The sequence below is a fragment of the Botryllus schlosseri genome, chromosome 13 (genome assembly GCF_051294905.1).
Source record: "Botryllus schlosseri isolate E-star chromosome 13, Bs_hap1, whole genome shotgun sequence".
NCBI classification, from domain to species: Eukaryota; Metazoa; Chordata; class Ascidiacea; order Stolidobranchia; family Styelidae; genus Botryllus; species Botryllus schlosseri.
The window spans coordinates 3436319-3456695 of NC_137248.1; the positions used below are offsets into that span (position 1 = coordinate 3436319).

The following is a 20377-nucleotide window of genomic DNA, read 5'->3' on the forward strand; positions in this document are numbered from 1 at the left end:
TTCGTATCGCGTATTCGTACACTTTGCTATAAAACCAGGTGTGACCGTGTAACGAAGCAGGCTTACTTACTCATGTGGTAATGATCTTATACTCTACTTCACAGATTTCAGTATTTTAGGTAAAACTTGGCTCTAAATACTTATTTTTACTTTCTCGGAAATCTCAGCTTCTGTACTATTACCTCAGTAGAAATTCACGACGTTTTTTACACTTCTACTCTTGGTCGTAGCGAAAGGAGTGTGTTTTTCCACCCGTATACCACCCCTGATATTAGTGCGGAGCGGATCAAAAAGTTCTCTGGTCCTACTCCGATCCTGTTTTTAAAGATATGGTCCGACTCCATTCCTAGGTCGGATTCTAGTAATGACCGTGATCCAGTCCGAAAAACTCCTAGAATGATTATTGATTATCTACTCACAGGATGGTATTGAATGTTGATTGAAGCAATGCGAACAGGAAATTAAAAACGCCAAGATCAAACCCAACCCTTATCTATAGTAACTGTGTGGCCTATTTTATCTCGATATTGAAATCATGGAGGCCACGGACTCTACGAAATTTGAAAAGTGGCCCTCGATCTGTTTTCGGTTGTAGACCCCTGGTCTATAATCACATGCAACGACACCAACCATTTGAATTAGGTTATCGGGTTGAACACCCTGTAACGACAGCTATATCTCTTCCAGTTCGCACAACTAATTCGGATTCAGAAGAGACTCGGCTCTGAGAAATTTCCGCTGATCAGTCAAACCTTCTATCCCAGTGGAAAGGAGATGGTGAGTTTTAGTTTTTAAATTGATAAATTTGATGTCTCTATAACGAGGTTGCCGATATAGTGCAGCAACCCGCAAATGACCGGCAGTCATATGCAATTATATCTGTTCAGTTAGGTAATATATTAATCGATCCGTTCTTCAAGATTGCGATGCAGTGCATAGTATCAGTTCAGTCCAGTTTATTACTAATTTCATCGATTCAAAACCTCACAATATTGTGATAAAATGAAGAAAAAAATAGAAAGTTGTTAAAAAGACTTGAGTATTCCTACACCAAGCTGGTCCTAGCACACGTGAATATATTACATGTACAGGGATGTTCAAAAAACACTTTTATTCCAGATTTTAGCGGCTATTAGTCAAAATTGTTAGGTTTTCTAAAAAAACGGTGCTCACCAAATATGATTCAATTCCGACTAGTAGAAGTGAAGGTATCAGAGTTGAAATATTTGAAGTTTATTTGCAAAAAAAATGAAAATTTACTTGAAAATTTTACTGTCTAGTAGTCTAGTAAAATGATACACATGAAATTTGCCTCAATTCCAACTGGTAGAAGCGAAGTTATTGGAGTTGAAAATCTTGGATACTGTGGATAATTATTAATGGAAAACTCGAGTGATTTCACTTCTACGGGCTGGAATTGAGTCAAATTAGTTTCGTATCATTTGTGTAGAAAACGTAAAAAATTCATGAGTTAGCCGGAAAAAATTGAAAAAGTAAAAAATTTAACTTTTTTATCCAACCAAAGACTTTTAGTTAATAGGGACAAAAATCTGAAAAAAGGTTATTTTTGTTCAACCCTAATGTGCATCCGCATTGTACACTTGATAAAAAGCAACACAAGATAACAGAAACAGGGCAAGCGAGGAAAACGAAGTGTCATGTGTGGGCAGGCGAAATAGGCATGTTAGAACGGGGCCCGGACTAGCATAAATGCAGTAGAATCTGCTTTTGTTTATGAATGTGGACAGCTGGATATGCTCGACGACTGTCGGATTGCCGTCGAAATGCTGTTGCACCGTCGTGGTCTGTCATACTTAATAGAGCGACGCGTTCTCTTGTACTTCGTGATGAACATATGGCGATTGGGCAAATAAATAGTATATGGTTCATATACGCTTTGTTTTGAGTTTCAACTGCAAGTGGAGCTAACCTTGTGTTGCTGGTGCTTCCATACGCAGATAATGGATAAAGGATTAGCAATTCTATTATACAACCAAAATATCGTGTATTAATATGGAGTGGTTGGCGAATCGTGAGAATTCCATCTCGTGGGGCTGTACAGTAGAAACCTCCACGAGATTAATGTCACCATCAACTGCGCGATTATCGTGAGTGAAGGGAGCTCCCGGACGATTTCGTTCCCAAGTGTGTCTCTTTGTTATTACCATTACCGGAAAGCGCCATGAGAATATGCGCGTGACGGCACGTTCTAAATCGATTACGGTATCGATGCATTGATTGAAAAAGAACCCAGAGTAGATGCGTACGCGGGCATTGGTTTGTTCCGATCGATAAGCGACAATGGGGTTTTGTCGGAAATGGCCGCACCGGCGTGACCGAGGAGATTTCATTACTGAAAGTTTGAAAGTCAATGTGTCTCATTAGCGTATTCGTCATGCGATATGCGTACACCCGTACATGCGTACGCTTATGGGACTATGTATCTGGGTTGATGAAAGTTTAATGGTCAATGAGTGCGAGGAACTGAAATAGTATGCATCAGGTGAGCTAGTTAGTATAGCAGATATTCATCCTATCATTTGGAATGAAATATCGCAACATGCTCCCAAATTACCGTATGATAGATTAGGAAAAGACTTACTTGACCACCTCGTATCGTCATAGTAACATTGCTGCCCTACCTCGCCTAGACATTGCTTCATTAATTTGCTTGCATCATATTTATATGTTTAAACCAAGGTTCTTTACAGCTAGAACCCGTGTACGTAGTGTACCTGTTTAATCTGGGTCGGACTAGTTAACGTCCGATACTGAATACTGTACAGGCGTATTTTTCTGTATCATCATTGTCGCCGTTTGTTTGTTCTGTAATTCGGTTGGGTGAAAATAAAGACTGTATGTGTTTATCTCATCATTCTCAACAGCATGGCTTGCGAGCAACTTTCGATGCAACTCTCTGCGTGGCGAGATAGCGTTGTAGTATGATCCACAGCTGCTACACGAATGGGTTGTGGGTTTGAGTCCGAACGAGGACGACTCCAGAATTCCTAAGCATTGGAGCTCTATCTAGGCTCCTCCTCGCCAAGTGATCCCCGTAATCGGTGTTTTGGAAAAGCCTAGAAGTGGGCCGTGCTGCGAGCCGTTAAATACGGAATCAAAAATTAAAAATGAATATCAGCCTTGTGTAAAATGACAAACGTAGTCGAAACACGATGAGTATGAAATTAGGCCCTGTATTTAAATAAAGAGAAAATTGGGTCGTCACTTCACCGTACATCCTCTATAATGAAACAAACTCTCGGTGCGGCTCTGGATTTTAATATCCGCTGTTTGGCGCCAGTGCGTCGGATGTGCTGCTGTATGACATTGATATTCGTGCTACTTGCGTTTTTCATGTCTTTTTCATGTAGACTAGGGTTGTTCGGAATTGACCGAGTTTCAAAAAGTCCAGGTTTTCAGTCCGATTCCCATGCCTTATACCTTAAAAACATATTCTGGCTACTTTTTTTTGTACCTCGTCCCCTGCATCCGTGTGCACATTGAGCTGGAAGAATAGCAGCTGAAAATAGAAGATTCCCCTAAAATCTGAGTGTCACGATTTTACCTAGCCTAGTTAAAGTGACATATAACATGGATTTATGCAGCTGTTGCGGTTTGGAGTGCTACAAAACCCCACTATATAAGGCATTCCTAGTTCAGGATATCATTTCCATGTCCCACACTGCCTTAGAACTGCTCAAAACTACCTAAAACTGATAGTCATTTTGTTGGATCACATATCCTACACCCCTCAAACCTACCCGGCACTGTTCATCAATTTCCTGGATCCCCATGTGCAAGAATACAACTGTAAATGTAACATCCACTCACAGACACATAATAAACATCACAGGAAACGAAAAAATAAGGGAAAGAAAGAGATCAACTTGGCAAAATATTACATAAATCAGGTGGATGAAATGGTTGATTTCGAGAAATATGCATATCTGTTCGGGTGATCTTCCACAGCTTGTAGGAGGCTCGCTCGCTGTTTTTGTCATCCGTTATGAACGCAGCATAGTCGGTATTCAATTTTACCATACACTCTGCTGCATCATTAAAGTGCTACAGGAAAAGCACAGGCTGAGGCATCATTTGAACTGCTGGAACTTTGGAATTTAACAAAATCTGATAGAGCTCTTGTGTTTGACACAACATCCTCAAACACTGGTAAAAACAACGGTGCGATTCCGTTACTTGAAGAATTGATTAACAGGTAAGTTTTCTACAATGCCTGTCGCCATCATATTTATGAACTGGTCATTCGAGAGGTTTGGAAGTGTTTGTTTGGATCGACAACCACAGGCCCTGAAAACATGGATTTTAATACCTTCAAGAAGAAGTGGAAACATATTGATAAATCAAGAAGCTATAAAACGCTGAAGTTTATTGAAGGCAGCTGGTTGGCGATGAAAGCTGATGAAGCAAAGCAAGAAATAATTCCACTGATGAAACCCAATGATGGAAAGCAGAAAGAAGTCTTGATAAGAGATGACTGCAGAGAATGTGCAACAGGCACCTTGGCGATTTTGGATGACAAATATCTTGATCATCGTTTTCGCAAGCCTGGTGCTACTCATAGCTAGGCTTACCATATTTTGGAAATCTAAAAAGAGGACACTTTTTCAGAAATTTGCAACTTGCGAAACCGGAGTAGAATTCTCAAAATCCGGTGAATTTTTTCCACTTTGCGATCGGTTGACTAAAAAAAAAAAAAGGGTCAACTTTACGCTCAGAGCTAAAATCACCGTTTTTCACTCCGAAATACCCGCCGGAGCGTCACTTCTGTGCTAATTTGCGGCATATCACTCGCAATTTGCTCTAAATCTGACCTAAATTTTCAAAAAAGAGGACAAAATCTCAAAAAAGAGGACAAAAGGGCGTCCTCCGAAGACACTTTCAAAAAAGTCAAAAAAGAGGACAAATCCTCTTAAAAGAGGACGTATGGTAAGCCTACTCATAGCGCTAGATGGATGAGTCAAGTCCTGTACTGTCAAAAAATGTTCATGTGGAGTGAGTAAATGGACTATTCTGAAGAGTTCATTGAAAAGTTGGAACGAATCAATACATTCATTGCTTTGTTTTTATGTTCCAGCTTGGTTGAAAACTGGTATTGCATGTGACGCACTTTGGAATGATCTCAAATTCCTTCATGACATGAAAAACTTTTCATTATGCGATCTCACTGTTGCTGATGTGGCATACAAGAAATTGCGAAAACATCATTGGTATCTAACTGAGGAAATGGTGGTATTTACCACGTTCTCGGCTAATCCAAAGATTCCGGACAAACTGAAGGAAGCGATGGCTGCTAAATTGCTGAAAATGCCAATTCCTGAAAAATTTCGCAGAGGTATGCCTCTCAATCTGATCTCTGACTCTGACTCTGACTCTGTCTCTGAGTCAATGAGTATGGTCGATTTGATTGGGCCAGAATCGTGGTTTCTATTTGGTGCTATACATGTGGAACATGATTGGTTGAGTCTTCAAGTTTCGGAATGGCATACTGATCCAGATTTCGTGACTGCTCAAGAATTTGTGAATACTGTTGAAGTAGTTAATGATGCAGCAGAGCGTATGGTAAAATTGAATACCGACTATGCTGCGTTCATAACGGATGACAAAAAACAGCGAGCGAGCCTCCTACAAGCTGTGGAAGATCACCGGAACAGATATGCATATTTCTCGAAATCAACCATTTCATCCACCTGATTTATGTAATATTTTGCCAAGTTGATCTCTTTCTTTCCCTTATTTTTTCGTTTCCTGTGATGTTTATTATGTGTCTGTGAGTGGATGTTACATTTACAGTTGTATTCTTGCACATGGGGATCCAGGAAATTGATGAACAGTGCCGGGTAGGTTTGAGGGGTGTAGGATATGTGATCCAACAAAATGACTATCAGTTTTAGGTAGTTTTGAGCAGTTCTAAGGCAGTGTGGGACATGGAAATGATATCCTGAACTAGGAATGCCTTATATAGTGGGGTTTTGTAGCACTCCAAACCGCAACAGCTGCATAAATCCATGTTATATGTCACTTTAACTAGGCTAGGTAAAATCGTGACACTCAGATTTTAGGGGAATCCCCCATTTTCTGCTGCTATTCTTCCAGCTCAATGTGCACACGGATGCAGGGGACGAGTTACAAAAAAAGTAGCCAGAATATGTTTTCAAGGTATAAGGCATGGGAATCGGACTGAAAACCTGGACTTTTTGAAAGTCGGTCAATTCTGAACAACCCTAATGTAGACGTTATTCAAGTTCAATGTTTGTAAGTGACACAATTAGTTTTGCTGATGGAACATAAAACCGAAGCAAAATGCATGGGTCAAGCAGGTGGTAATTTGCCGCACCGAGCTCTACGCAGACGCAAGCCAAAGCTTGTTTGCTGCTGCGTGTTGGCGATGGCGACCCGAGCAAAATTTGCTTAAAGCGGTAATAGGTGGAAGATGTAGTGATTGTAGTCGCTCTGATTCCAGAAATGTAAATATTATTCTAGTCGGCACCAGGCAGAACCCTTCAAGCCCTATAGTATGAAATTCGTTATTGTGCAGGCCAATCGCAGCGAAACGGGGTGTCTTTATTTTGTACAGGGTGCTGCCGATTCTGACACAAATTTAGCGCCTAACTAAAACGTACTCCTGTGACTCTCGGTGCAGATGTGCTAGAGATAGTGACTCAATTATCATGAATCTCAGCGCCCTTTGTTCAGAAATAAATAACTCTGCACATAACGGGTTGCAGCTAATCGGTCGTTGTATTGTCACACTAATATATCTCGCAGCACCCTTTAGAACCCTCATTTATACCGAGTCTGCAGTCACGGCGTTGCTTTGAAATTTTGAAGCTATCGATACCAAAGCAATATCCTACCTTGCACTATCACAGGCCACAACGAGCATTATTTACGAACGACAAGCATCAGTGCTGTGAACATTGATGTGTTTCTATTAGTAGAAAGAGAAACCTATAACAAGCTAAACTGCAAGACAAGAATTCATATCTAAAGACTGATCTGAATATGCAATCACTGCCGCACTGACTAATATTTTCATGCTCGCATTCTTCATATTGAAGTCGTATACGAAAAGCTTGCTATCCAACTCCAAAATCATCATTGATTTATAATTTTCCGAGGATAAAAGATAGAGACGGAAGTTTCATCGGACGAATAAAAACAATTGCGATCGTGTATATTCCGTAGACGTTGCCAGGGAGTCATCGCCGGAATACAGCAGCGGAAGAATTTCGGTTTGTGGTAGCTGGCGCGCTGTCCAGCGCTTATGATTTCACAGTACGATGCCATATATGAAAATGCCACTAAAGCGACGGTGTTAGCAACACAAATAGCGACATGTAGCGTCTCACGGAACATTACAGCAGCCACGACGAGTCTCAATGATCATGAACACTTGTAGCGCTATGGGGCTTCCACAGTGAGCCATAGTTACTGCATTCGGCAGCCTGTTCCCGTAGTCTTCGTGAAGAACTCGTTATGTCGATGACTTTACTTTATGGCACTGTTGAGCTTTTCTTGTGCCGAAGTCGGAATCCAGAAGTGTGGTTTCGTCTTCTTCTTCTTCGAAGGCGACGTCCGCGCTTTGTGTCCGCTAACCCCTCGTTCCACGTGCACTGTGCGTCTTGCTTGCCGGTTTCTCTCTTGCAAGCGTAATTCACCGGGTTCACTTTGAACTTGTAGCTGGCTCTTAGCATTTTCTCCGTCCACAGGCACGTATCCTTGTTCTGTGTGGTATGAAAGGGGTCAGTTAATAGAAGAATAAGATTACTAGCAGCAATAATAATGAGGATTTTATGAGTTATGACAGGGTTCAATGGCAGGATATATATCATACGCTTCGTGGATTTCAGTGTGGGCGACGGTTGAGTAGTAGTACTGCCAGTATTTTTCTCAGGTGCAAACTTGGAAAACTGAATAATTATAGTTGCGTAATTGGACTAATTAGGACGGAATACCAGCAATCTAATTCTAATCTAATTTGTGAAATGTGACTGTGGCTATGGTCTAATTTTAACTATAATTTCTGGTTTTCCCTGAAAATACTACAGGAAAACTGTGTCGGGCGAGACGATCCAAGTTTGACGTACATAAATTTACCATTCTCATGTTCATGAGCATGAACCCTGGTTTTGATCATACTTCGTTCTTATCGAGAATTTAGTTCAATCTACAAGTTTTTGTGAATTCAGTGTTCTGATTCTAATCTCATCGGGAAAAACTGAAAATGTTCCAGTTGTCCAACGCTGTCCAGATTTACATATCACTTACCGGATGGCATTTCTCCCAGTTGCTGTCGCAGAACGACACGGTGCAGTTTGACCGGCACGTTTCTTCAGCAGCCCGCATATTTCTCTTGATGGCCTTTCTCTGCTTGCTCTTAAGAGGGTTCCAATGCACATGGTAGTCGCAAAGGCCGATCGAAAGTCTTTCGTCTTCTCCTATGGATCCTGAATGTCCAAACAATCCCATTGAGCTTTCTTGTTCAAGTTGTGATGCGATTGTTGATATACATTGTTACACAAAGTTCAATGCACTAATAATCTCTACAGTTGCTGATAAACGACGACTGTCAACCGGAATTATTCGGGTTGATTTCAATATAAATATATCATTCAATTGCAAAGACTATTGGAGTCACAACACTTCAGTATATAATAGAAAAATACATTCATATAAGAATAAATCCGATATTACTGCCTGGGACTGGATAGGGGTATACTTGCAACAACTAGTAGAGAATTCAGAGTTTCTTCATCTTCAAAAATGAATTGTATATTGAAGTTCTGTACCTCCAAGAATCTCTTCAAATTCATAATTGCAACGTCTTTCGTACTCAGGTACTTACCGATCAATAAATACGTTTCCTTTTCTTGGAGAGTGATTCCACAGACTGAGCCGTAAGGAGCGGTGTAAATGTATACTTTCTTTCCCCCTTGGTCTTCTAGTTTCAGTCCATTGTATGTCTGGAAAGGCATCGCTGTGTTTATTCTAGTCCTCACGCCTTGTCGCTCTAAAAGGCGTTATGTGGGCGAGCCTCCATTGGAAAGCGTGGTTTTCCGCGGTTTTTCAAAGGTGCGGTTTGTGGAATGCTACGTTGGGCGCTTCAGAAAGCAGCTATTAGTCTGCGCAAGACGCGCGCTGGTATCTCTGCGGAAACGTTTCTTTCTTAGACGTCTGACAGCGCGGAAATACCATCGCCACGCGAGAAAGAATATTACGAATGATCTTAACGTTTGGAATTTTGCGATGGAAGTCATCTAGACATTATTAATAACGACAAAGGATGGGTCAATTAAAAGAGTTGACGGAGCGGTGTCTAATGGGGTCGGTTGGCGCGGGAAATAGATTTATACGGTGGTGACTGATTATACGCCCGTATCAGTAAGTAATATGTAAAATCGAAAATTGGTTAATTGACATAATTAGCCGGTTATGCCGTTTCGACCACACGATTTTGACGATGTCTTTGAAAGTCGGTGCATTGAATCATACTTATTCACTGGCCGTGAATAACCCTCTCGCGAAATTACAACTTACAGTATCTTATCCGATTACCAAGTTGTGATATGAGCTTTGTTTGATCGGCGATTAGAGTAAGTTTATGCCCGGTCAATCGCCCCACGACTAACTTTAATGTGGGCGCATCTGGCTGTTTTCTGTTTACCGCCAGTCGCTGACGGGGCAATAGTCGCAATCTCAGATTTCCGTATTGCCGCACACGTTCGATATTTTATTAGGTCGTATAACCACTCACCTCGTAGACTTTGACTCTGTAGCGGATGTAACTGACTATGAACTGGCTATGCAGCATCTTGTATAAGTCGCGTTCTTTCACGACAACCTCGACCCGTTCCATTTCTTCCTTGGGCTCCAGCGTTTCGTCTCGCTTGTTCACGACTGCAAAATCAAATTCAAGGTTTGAGTTGTGAAGAAATCGCGCATCAGCTAGCAGGCAATGGTTCGTGCGAATTCCTCGATAACGTCCCAAGAAACGGCGATCGATCTACAATTATGCAAGCCATCCGAATTTACGAGTTCCTATATCTTGGTTTTTATGTGTTGTGGATTGAGCTGCTCATGTTTTATATATCGATTATTATACATAGAACTGGGCGTCTCTTTTCCATATAGGGATTCAATACAGATCCACCATCATCAACAGACGTAGCCCCCAAATACGGATGTTTTACGAGTGACATAAATATGCGATCCCACGCGATATCCCAGTGGCAGCCTTGTCTTAAAAATTACGTCGCCATAGCAATGGAATACAAAAACAATTCAGGCCTGGCTATGTCATTCCGTTAAAATTCACCGCGAATAGCAGATCTATCAATATTGATGCATTTATAAATGGTGGAATTGATTACGCAATCTGGACTGTCTACTCTAAGATTTACTTGAGTAGGATCTGGTAGCCCCACTCGCTTTGATGGACATTATTTTTTCGAATAAATTGTATGTATCGACAAGATAAGAGTTACGTGTAAATTTGCCAGCCTCTTGAAGGTGGCGTGTACCTTAAGGTGGGGAACTAATGAATATCGAGTGTTCTTCATACCGTATTGAAATTGTCTCACGCTTCTGCGAGTCATTTATGACTCTCGTCAACATGATATATTATTGAAAGTACCGCCCTTTGTAAGTATCTGTTAAAATGTTGAAGCTGTATTCATCTCTCTCTACTTTGACATGTGCGACATTTTAATCCCGAGTTGTAAATCATTGTTCGCCGTAATTTCATAGACCGAATATTATCTCCTTACCGGCTACATTATCTGTCGACTGTTCGTCAGTCGAATTCTGCGATTTGTCTTTATGAACTTTGGGTCTTTCCATGATGTATACGAAGTCGGCACTGCGAACTTTCACTAATGCTCCTGAAAAAGAAAGAAATATTGCAAAATGTGACACCCACGGTGATGGATACTATACTTTGTGATTCATTATATTATTTATTAATCAAGAACTACCGGGCAGAATCGCCTGATATACTAGAAGTACACATTATGCTGTTCTTCGCTATTTAATAGACTTATGAACGCGCAGAACTTCACTACACAATCATGTATTCGTATTGAAATAACCCGAATTTTTCGGTTGACACTGGTTAGGGGTAGGCTGATCATCAGCTACTAGAGAATTCAAGAGAACTTTGTATATCAACAATCGTATCGCTATTGTATGTTATAACGAAGTGATATGATTGAATAGTAAACCCGAATATTTCAATATGAATATACTATTCAATCGAATATTGATGTTCTCTACCTACAAGACGCCCTTCGAAGTGATATGAACAAGTTATTGCGCAATGCAGTATAAATGTCGGTGTCAGACCAGGTTATAGTTGCGGCTACACGTAAGCATTGCGTTACCGAAAGGTTGATCGTACTTCAACAAATGTTGTTATCTGGTTTGAAGCTAATCTCGGATGAAAATATATCCTCCCGTCCGTTATGGGAGCGTATATAATCGATAATAAAGCAAATGGACAGCTCCGTTCCATATATTTCAGGCACGAAATGATATAAAATATATTATAGCCTATACTAACGCATGGTCGCATTTGGAATAGCTCCTAAATTATTCATTACAAGCTATGCCAGAGCTTAAAAATATATAATCCACGGGTGCGTAAAACCAGCTGGTTCGATATCAGCCTGCGGGATCAAGATACAATCTATCTATTTAGTCCGCAAATGAAAAAGTAGCGTAGTTTGATAGATGCATTCTGTCGCTACTTACCAAATCGTCCCTTTTTGCAGTAGCTTTGCTGCGGGTGTGACCTTGCACAAGTGCACCCCCAAACGTAGTTGATCGCGCATAGCGTCAGCAACAGCACAGCCGCCAGTCTGATGAAGGACTCCATTTCGGATATTGCTATTTGATAGTATCGCTTGTACTTCCAATCGGTGAATGATATCTTGGCCGCGCCAACGCGGTCTTTATATTCGAACTGTGTTCGATGTTCGAGAGAGCCTGTCTTTTCTACCCGCGTGAGAGAAATAGGTCTTTCTCCCAACGCTAGAATTAATGAGACTTCAATCGCTGTTCGGCCGCTGGAAATCTGCGAATTTCCCAACCTCTTTTTTCCTAAAGTTCAGAATCTAAGGTCTGATTGTTGTTGTAAACCCGGGGCGTCGGAAAAAATAAAGATTGTGGATTTTACGTCGGCGTACCAACAACAACATCGCCGTAGAAACAATCGTCTTGCAAGGTGATATCACACACTTGAGAGGTAATGACAGTAAACTCAGCACGCTTCATTCCAATCGTAATCGGATTTACGTGCCTTAATTACCATCACCGAATAACTTATTTGAATACGTGATTTATGTTTCATTTCGTTTCGTGGAGACGCAATTACCTCATTCCTAATGGGTTTTTATTATATAATACGGACGATATATCGCGGTACCTGCGTCCTAATATATACTGTAATGGTTTTGTGGAACCGCGCCTAATTATGAGCAATGGGTGTCATTGATTTGGTTCTCTAAATATCGTATGAAAGGTGCGATAGAATTTTGAGTAAGACATATCTCTATTTTATGTTAATGGCGTATTTAAATATCAATATTGTCTGTTCAGCGATTCAGCCACCGCATTGCTGACATACTTACACATCTGGCAACATGATAACACAAACTAAAGTACGAAAAATATCATATGGGACAGTTTCAGTCAAAAACGAATCGGTCTTCTAGGCCGCTTGCCATAGATGAAATGCTTACTTGTTGATGATACGCGGAATGTGTTTGATGCAAAAATCGGCGACCAAAGCACTATTTTGTGCGATCTGGAGATGGAATGTGACCGATATATTGGTGGGTTACATCTCGCGGGACGAACGCTGTCAAGGTTCACATCTGTCGATGTCAAAGCATGGGCAAGGCTGTTTGCTGAACGCAATCAATTTTATTTCTAAACTGTAAACAGTTTGGCATTGAACAGACAGACAGATTTATTCAATTAAAACAATCTGACACAAAATATGAGCTGAGCTCTTAACCATAAGACAATAGTACTCAGTGTCTTACCTTATTTCTCCAACAGTTGATTATTGCCTACCTATTTTGGGGACGTGATGAGTTCCACTTTTCGCACAATAAGCAATGAACCTTATACAATCGCTCGTATGCAGAAATACCATCACTGATTCGAATACACATCTCACTTATATAAATTTTATTATAGTCATGATGCCACGGAAGCTATTTCTCGAGATGAAGTAGCAACATTGGGTTCTATAGTGTGAAGATTGTTCAGTTCAATGTACATACACATACCTATACTCCATTGTCGAGCGTTGTTTTATAGCGGTGGTATAATTCACGACTTTATTTGATCACTCATTATCAGATATTGAGCTTTTTATTACACGCTTCTTATCGCGAAACCTCAAATCCGAGATTGTTAAATATATTGTGGTTGTAAAATACACGCTCTTTCCTGTTGCACTGTGTCCCGAGTCCGCCCTTATCGATTGGATGCTTCTGAGTTCAAAGTTATTTTGAACATCAGGCGAGACCGTTATATGGCCGGCACATAGACAGGTGTTGTTTGTCATAATATTTGACCAACGCTTTGGTTATAGCTGTAGCTTGACATCGGTGAAGATCAAGTGGGCAAGTGCACGCGATTCACGGGCACTTGTTTCACATTTCCTTGTTCTTATTCTTACGCTGTCTGCCAATGAACCTTCACCGGTACACGGCATGAATGAATGAAAGCTCAAATAACACTCTTGCCATTTATAGCAACTCTACTTAAACTGTTAAAAAACAACCAAGGATGTACATTATAAATTCAGACCGCGTAAATGTTGTATTGCAATAGGTAACATTACATCGAATCCATTGAATTGTTTTTCTATGAGTTGGGGCTTATGCACTATAGTTACTATAGTATACTTCCCTTGATATCCGTGAATTTGCGTGAACTACGTTTGTGCTTTCTTGTTGTGCATGTGAGGATTGAGCAATTGTGCGTGCTTACTCCAGATGGAGATGAGTGATGCACTGGTGCCCCATTGGTAATTAGCAATCACCGATAACAATGCTAGTACCATGCTGTCATGAAACTTAAAGTACCTAACGAGCGGAGTTACGACACTTTTGATGCTTATGAATATTGCAGAAGTCACTCTTAAATAACTTTCCGCCATGTGCCAATCTTTCATCTTCTGGAGTTGGTTTGCCTTCTGAGTTTCAGCTGGGCGCGGCTGAATAAACGAGCTACCAAACAGCGGACCGGTATACGTTGACCTTTAGTGGGGTCCGAATCTGACATCTGGAATCTTGCGAAGATACGCATCGTCAAATTCCTTCAAGCCCAACTAGTGCCATCGGCAGGCTATGATGATGGAGGCATTCCTTTTGTAATAGCTCGAGTGATTTAAAGCACATGACAACGATTGGCAATGGTTTTTGCGACGGTTATAAATAGCTCACGTGCATGTTAAATCTTTCGGATAGTCGGAACTGATGTAGGACCTAAACTATTAAGCAAATCAGCAAAGGTAGCCAGTTCCGAAATTCGACTTTGAAGAACTTCGTGGATGTACATAACTTCAACATACAATTGAATAATATATTCACATTAAAAAAAATCGAATATTTTTGGCAGACACTCGCCACAGGTAATCGTCAACAACTAGTAGATAATTGGAAAGAACATTGCATATCAACAATCGTAATTCTGCTTTGTCGGAGTACTCAACTAGCTTTTGACTATAGTCTTACCCAAGTCATGGTTATGTTTTGTGACTACGTTTCTACTTACCAGTTTTTTAAGCGAAACTATTTTTTTGGATTTCGTAATTCAGAAAGTAGTTAGCGATATTTTTCGACCACGTTTATAAGTGAAATTGCCATAACAACTTTGCGAAATAGGCCCTGCATCCCGGTTACTGGATGTATTTTGGAAAATCGCACCAGTTTGTAGAGCCTTTATTCGTTATTCGCTAAGATACACCCAATTTCGAAAGTAGCCACTTTCGATCGACTATACCAAAAGTATATGCAACGTCTCGACGAAATCTACATTTTCAAAATACTTACTTGAGTCCTTTCACTCATTTTACATTTCCACTTGAAATAATTTCGACACGTCAAGGATATCGTTACTTCTATACTTCTAATTGAGCAGAACTTTGCGTCGCTACTTTTACTTCTACTTGAGCATAAAATATGACTACGTTGATGACCTCGGCATATAGGTAATCAAATCAAGTCTCAGTATCGATGACAGGACGGTCGAATCACAGCCATACAGTTTGATTCGTATTAATAACAACGTATTGGTTGTGGTATGGCCATGTGTTTATAAATGCCAGTGAGCTGATTCATATGAATGCTTTACACGTGAATGGTTGAAAGTGCGATTCCAGAAGTTTTCTGTGGAGTGGGAGAGAGAGAGAAGGAAAGAATATTCAATTCGGAATGTCTGGGTGTTGTTTCGCGCCATCGTCACTTTGATAAGCGCGGCATTCGAAGTATAACAATCCTCAAAGCTGGGTATTTGATCTAAACCAGGGGTCACCAACCTTTTTGCAACCAAGGGCTACTTTTGGGTACTGATTGAAGCGACGGGCTACCATTTACTCCCGCCGTTTATCCGTGCCAGACACAATTTCCGCTTTGATATTCAAAGCATTGGGCAGGTATCGCATAGCGGTAAGACTTCTAAGAGATTCTTTTAAATAAAAACATCATATTTCAACCAGCTAGCCACTAAGACTTTTAAAGAAATCACGAATTACTTCGCACCGTGTTTATATAAATTATATAACAACTGTAAGCTCAGATTTTAATATAAATCTCGTCACGCGTTATACTGGACATCGTGTTATCTGTTTCTAAACCAGTCAGTGGGAGGCTTGGCATTGCATGCTATCAACTAGTGCGCTGTACTCTGGTATGTAACTTACACAGTGTAAGTTACACTGCAACTCTGAGTGAGTGTTCCAAATGTGCATTAGTGAGGCGTGTTCTGTGTTTGTTATTTGATGAATGTCGTGTCCGCAAAGGCTGATTCACAACGATAAGTTGAACCAAACACGCTTGCAACCTTCATAGCTGCTGCGCATTCACCACTGTACTTTTCCGTGTCAACAAGGCACCAAAAGTTTGCTGCAGCCTTGTGGGCTTTGAGGTGGAGGTGATTTTGCAGTGGTACAATTTCAATCTCTAACTGTTCAGCATCCAGACATGACAGATTTCATTATACCTGACAGCAGCATCGATTACAGAAAGTTAGAAACATGGTACTCTAAATTGCGTTGAGTGTAAGAGAGACAAGCTGTGTCAAAATATGCAATACACATTGGCCATACTGCATCTTCTAGTACGTCACCGCCATTTGCTACCGGATAGTAATGTTGTTTACTACTTTGGCATTGTCCGGGACGTCGAGCTACCATAACGGAACCCGCCACCCTTTCAAGAAGACCGTGGATCGCATGCCGTCATATCGCCTGTATGGGCAGTACGCAGTAGTGCTATTCTACGTCTTCGATATCTTGTTATTCTACTACATCTTGGTATATTACTAATTGTAATTGGGGATATTTGATATCATCATTTTAAGTGTTTATATATATGTATTGTCATTTCTAAGTCACATGTTATAGTGGGATTTAAACAACAATAGCTAAATCACTCAATTTATCTATTTAAAAGCTCACTGGTGATAATCTGACGAACATTGGCAAATGCTGCTATTCGATCTATTTTTAGAACAGGCTCGCGGGCACCACATCTGGTACTCGCGGGCTACCTGGTGCCCGCGGGCACCAGGTTGGTGACCCCTGATCTAAACGTTTTGCTTGTGGCCAACGATTTAGATTCGATATCGCGCTCTGTTTTGTCTTCCGGTAGCTTGGTTTCGACTCCCGTCGGCTGTCTGATGAGTATGTGTCGAACGCTATCGTCGTAAACAACTATAATGACAACATCGGGCCCGTGATATAGCAATATGTTGTCGAAAGACTGTTCGACAAAGCAAAGTTGTACAACCACAGAAATTCATCAGATTTTACAAATTCGATTTGAATTGTAATTACTGAATTCTCAAAAGCTTGGAAATTAAATTCCTAAGCACAAAGAAATACAACTAAAATCATGTTAAATTCACATCGAATCAGTCTTCCTTCTAGCAAGCATGAGAGTGGCAAATGTTTGCACACCAAGCTCGGCTTGTTTCGCACTATAGGCTACGGTTCTCCTGCAGCATTTCCAGGAAAACCAGAAATCAGGTTAGACTTACAATGAGAGCATGGAAACAGTTCCGTATTAGATTAGAATTAGATAACCGGCATGTCGGTCTAATTGTTTTGATATAACTACAAATATATAGTAGTCTGCAACAAAGGTCGTGGAAGCCGTAGAAAAGCGTTACGTCACGTGTACGACGATTCATTGCTTGTGAGTTCTTCACGTAGGAAGTTGCAGACTCTAACAAAGTCATGCCACTGTGTCACCGTCCAGGAATCGGGAAAATGAATTTACCATGATCGTAACCGCGACCCACGTTACCGGTAGGTCTCGCATGACGTTTTCGAAATACTCGACGCGGCGATTTCTGCATACCACGCGTTTACTCATTAGAAACTCGCCGTCGGACTCGCGGTTCTTACTGTATGTAACTCTGCGAGCTGGTTATGCACTGTGCACACAGATTTATCTTTGATCGAAATGCCGGCATGACGTGCATACGTCATTTTGTTTTGGTGGCTTGTGATGGTGACCCTTGGTTATTTTTGTTGTTAGCGGGTAAGATTTATGAGCTGTTGCGTAGTACGATGAGGAAACTACGCAGTTGGCGATGCTATTTTGGAAATATTCAGATAGCGGATGAATAATGACAGTGGAGTTAATCTCCGATTGTCCGTTCCTGGTTTGTTATTACGTACACTTCGCAATACAACATATCCACTATAATTATATTGATGATTTGATACACGCTATACTTCATTTCATTTAACCGCGGATTGCCCTGTGCGGCACTGCATGCACTATTGCATATACGTCAGTATTTTATGCAATAGAGAATTCCGCACTATAATCGCGGTCGAAATTGGTTGAGCAATCTGGAATATTGTGTGATCATACGTAAAATCGGACTGCTTTTGCCTAACTGGAGTAACACATGATCTCGCCATCAAGTAAATGCCCTTGACCAATTTTAAGGCCATGAACCGCCTGGAAACCTTCATGACGGAATTGTCCAGATCCCTATTGGTGTAAGGCAAATGTGTGCTTTGATAGTATTTCAGACATGGCTCACTGCAAGATTGCGATCAATAACAGTGTCTCTAACCCAACTTAATGGAAGAAACTTGTTGTTCTGGCGGTGAACTTTGAAACCCACTGTTTCCGCAGGGCCCATTTATAACATCAGAAGCGACAACCCGTGACTCAAGTTACGACGTGCGTTCGCGGTCTTATCAAGTACATGTATACCACAGCTCATCTTAATATTTGCAGATAAAACAGCCCTCGTAAACTTATCTTATTTTCGTATATTTTGTGGGTTTGATTAGTAATCGGGGTGGTCTGGTCCCCTGATGATAGCTTACAGTAGATTCATAATTTAATGTTTAGAATATCGCAGTTGCAGTTGACGTGGAGTTCAACAAAACTAATAACAGTCATTTCAACAAAACCACAATACGCTCATTTCGCTGTGCAAGGAGTAGTGCAGTTCATGATACCTGTTTGCAATGTTTAACCTGGCCGCGTAGAACTCAAATCGCGACCAAGGCGATACGCCAACTATCTCAATTCAACTTCCTCCTCGTATTAATTGATTTTATGGATTTAGCCTTTGATCGTAAAGTTTTGTCGGACATTAACGAAGGAGTCCGTACAGTACTAATTGACAATCAACGAATCGCCGCAGAGTGACTAGTTCAAAATTGAAACCTGAATGCCAAATAATGGATTGATTACGGGCCCATAATGATTAGATGTGTCACGAGTGGTAAATTCTACGTTCTGCGTGGTGTTTCGCAGGCCTGCCGCACTCTATATATGGTGTCGATACACATTAGAGGCATTCGGATCACAGTTTTTCGGAATCCCGTCCAATCCTGTTCGATAAAATGGAATCGTGTTCCAATCCATTGTTTCCGTCTTGAATGTTAATATCCGGACCCGAAAATATCCGGCACCGTGTTGAGCAATAGATAACTAACCTACGGATAGATACGCAACACCCGCCGTCACGCTTGCTTGCTCGGAGGAAAATACTGTTCAGCAATCTGAACGCAACGTAATTGCTAATCCCATAGCTGACGACCCGGGCGCTCAAATTAAATATAGTTGATCTTATTTGAAAGCTACTGTCGCACTGATTCTGAAAATATACATTAAAACCTGATCAGGGCAATGGAACCGCCTCGAAATACACCACAAAGTCTGAAAATTGGCATTGTTCTAAACAATCGTAGCCACGCAAGGGTCATTGTTATGGTCATTGTGGTGCGTCGCTGCGATTGTTTGGAACAATGCCGATTTTCGGACTTCGAAGGCTATTTCGGGCTGGTTCCTTTGCCGTGATGAAAGTTTAATGCATATTTTCGGAATCAGTGCGACAGTAGATTTCAAATAAGGTCAACTTTATTCAATTTTAGCGCTCGGGTCGTCAGCTGTGTAATTAGCAATTACATTGCGTTCAGATTGCCGAGCGGTATTTCCCTCCGAGCAAGCAAGCGTGACGACAGGTGTTGCGTATCTATCCGTAGGTTAGTTATCCATAGTTGAGCACACATTGCCCAATATCATTTTGCCCCGGTCGTCGATATTTGTCTAATTACACCTCGGCAATGCATTGAAGTTTGTTATTAGGGATTTTTCGAACTAGCATAGTGTCAGTTCATACAAAACATCAAAGTAAACAAAAAGAAAATCACTTTCATCGATTAGTTATTTAGTATCCTGTCCTGATCCGAATCCGGCAGTCGTGCAGAAATGTGAATACGCATCCGATCCTGTTTAAGAAAAACTTGCCGGGTTTCTGCCCGGTTAGAATCCAAAATACTGGTCCTGTACATCTCTTGTACACATACTAAAATTGGAACGGTACAGAGCAGTTCAGCATGGCCCTGCGAAAAGATGACACGCAAAATCGTGAAGCGTCTTGTTGAGTGATCATTTCCATCACCCACATGCGCCACGCTTGGTTTAGACATGTTAGTTTCGGTATGACTGATTTTCAATGAAAGGTTTTCAAATTTCATGGTGTTATTATTGTTTTCTCTCTCTGCTATTCCTAATGTGATAATAGTCTGGGATAGTCTGCAAATCACTTGCTGTGCGCGCAAGTGGAGTGCCTTGCGGACAAGGCATTT

At 41.0% G+C, this 20377-nt stretch overlaps 2 protein-coding genes and 1 pseudogene across 2 annotated transcripts in view; 2 read left to right on the forward strand and 1 right to left on the reverse strand.

Annotated features, from left to right (window-relative positions):
- LOC145454421 (synapsin-3-like) overlaps positions 1-20377 on the forward strand; it is a 70650-nt gene that overhangs the window by 9155 nt on the left and 41118 nt on the right. The window contains exon 6 of the mRNA XM_080332416.1: positions 688-777. Within this exon, the coding sequence (XP_080188542.1) occupies positions 688-777 (90 nt within the window). The remainder of the gene's footprint in view (positions 1-687; positions 778-20377) is intronic.
- On the reverse strand, positions 7107-12928 carry LOC145454426 (metalloproteinase inhibitor 3-like). Its single transcript, XM_080332421.1, has 7 exons — positions 12759-12928; positions 11770-12117; positions 10788-10901; positions 9776-9918; positions 8867-8984; positions 8290-8468; positions 7107-7745 (listed from the first exon to the last, which is right to left on the reverse strand). Exons 2-7 carry the CDS (start codon positions 11891-11893, stop codon positions 7515-7517), a joined length of 909 nt encoding a protein of 302 aa, XP_080188547.1. The 5' UTR covers positions 11894-12117; positions 12759-12928; the 3' UTR covers positions 7107-7514.
- Positions 20075-20171, forward strand: LOC145454851 (U6 spliceosomal RNA; annotated as a pseudogene).

Bases quoted from the DNA above. Each gene is read 5' to 3' on its own strand.
- LOC145454426 (XM_080332421.1), bottom strand. From the start codon at position 11,893: ATGGAGTCCTTCATCAGACTGGCGGCTGTGCTGTTGCTGACGCTATGC. The intron at 10,902-11,769 runs GTAAGTAGCGAC...TTTCTTTTTCAG, and splicing joins CTGCAAAAAGGGACGATTTG to GAGCATTAGTGAAAGTTCGC. The intron at 8,985-9,775 runs GTGAGTGGTTAT...ATGCCTTTCCAG, and splicing joins ACAGAGTCAAAGTCTACGAG to ACATACAATGGACTGAAACT.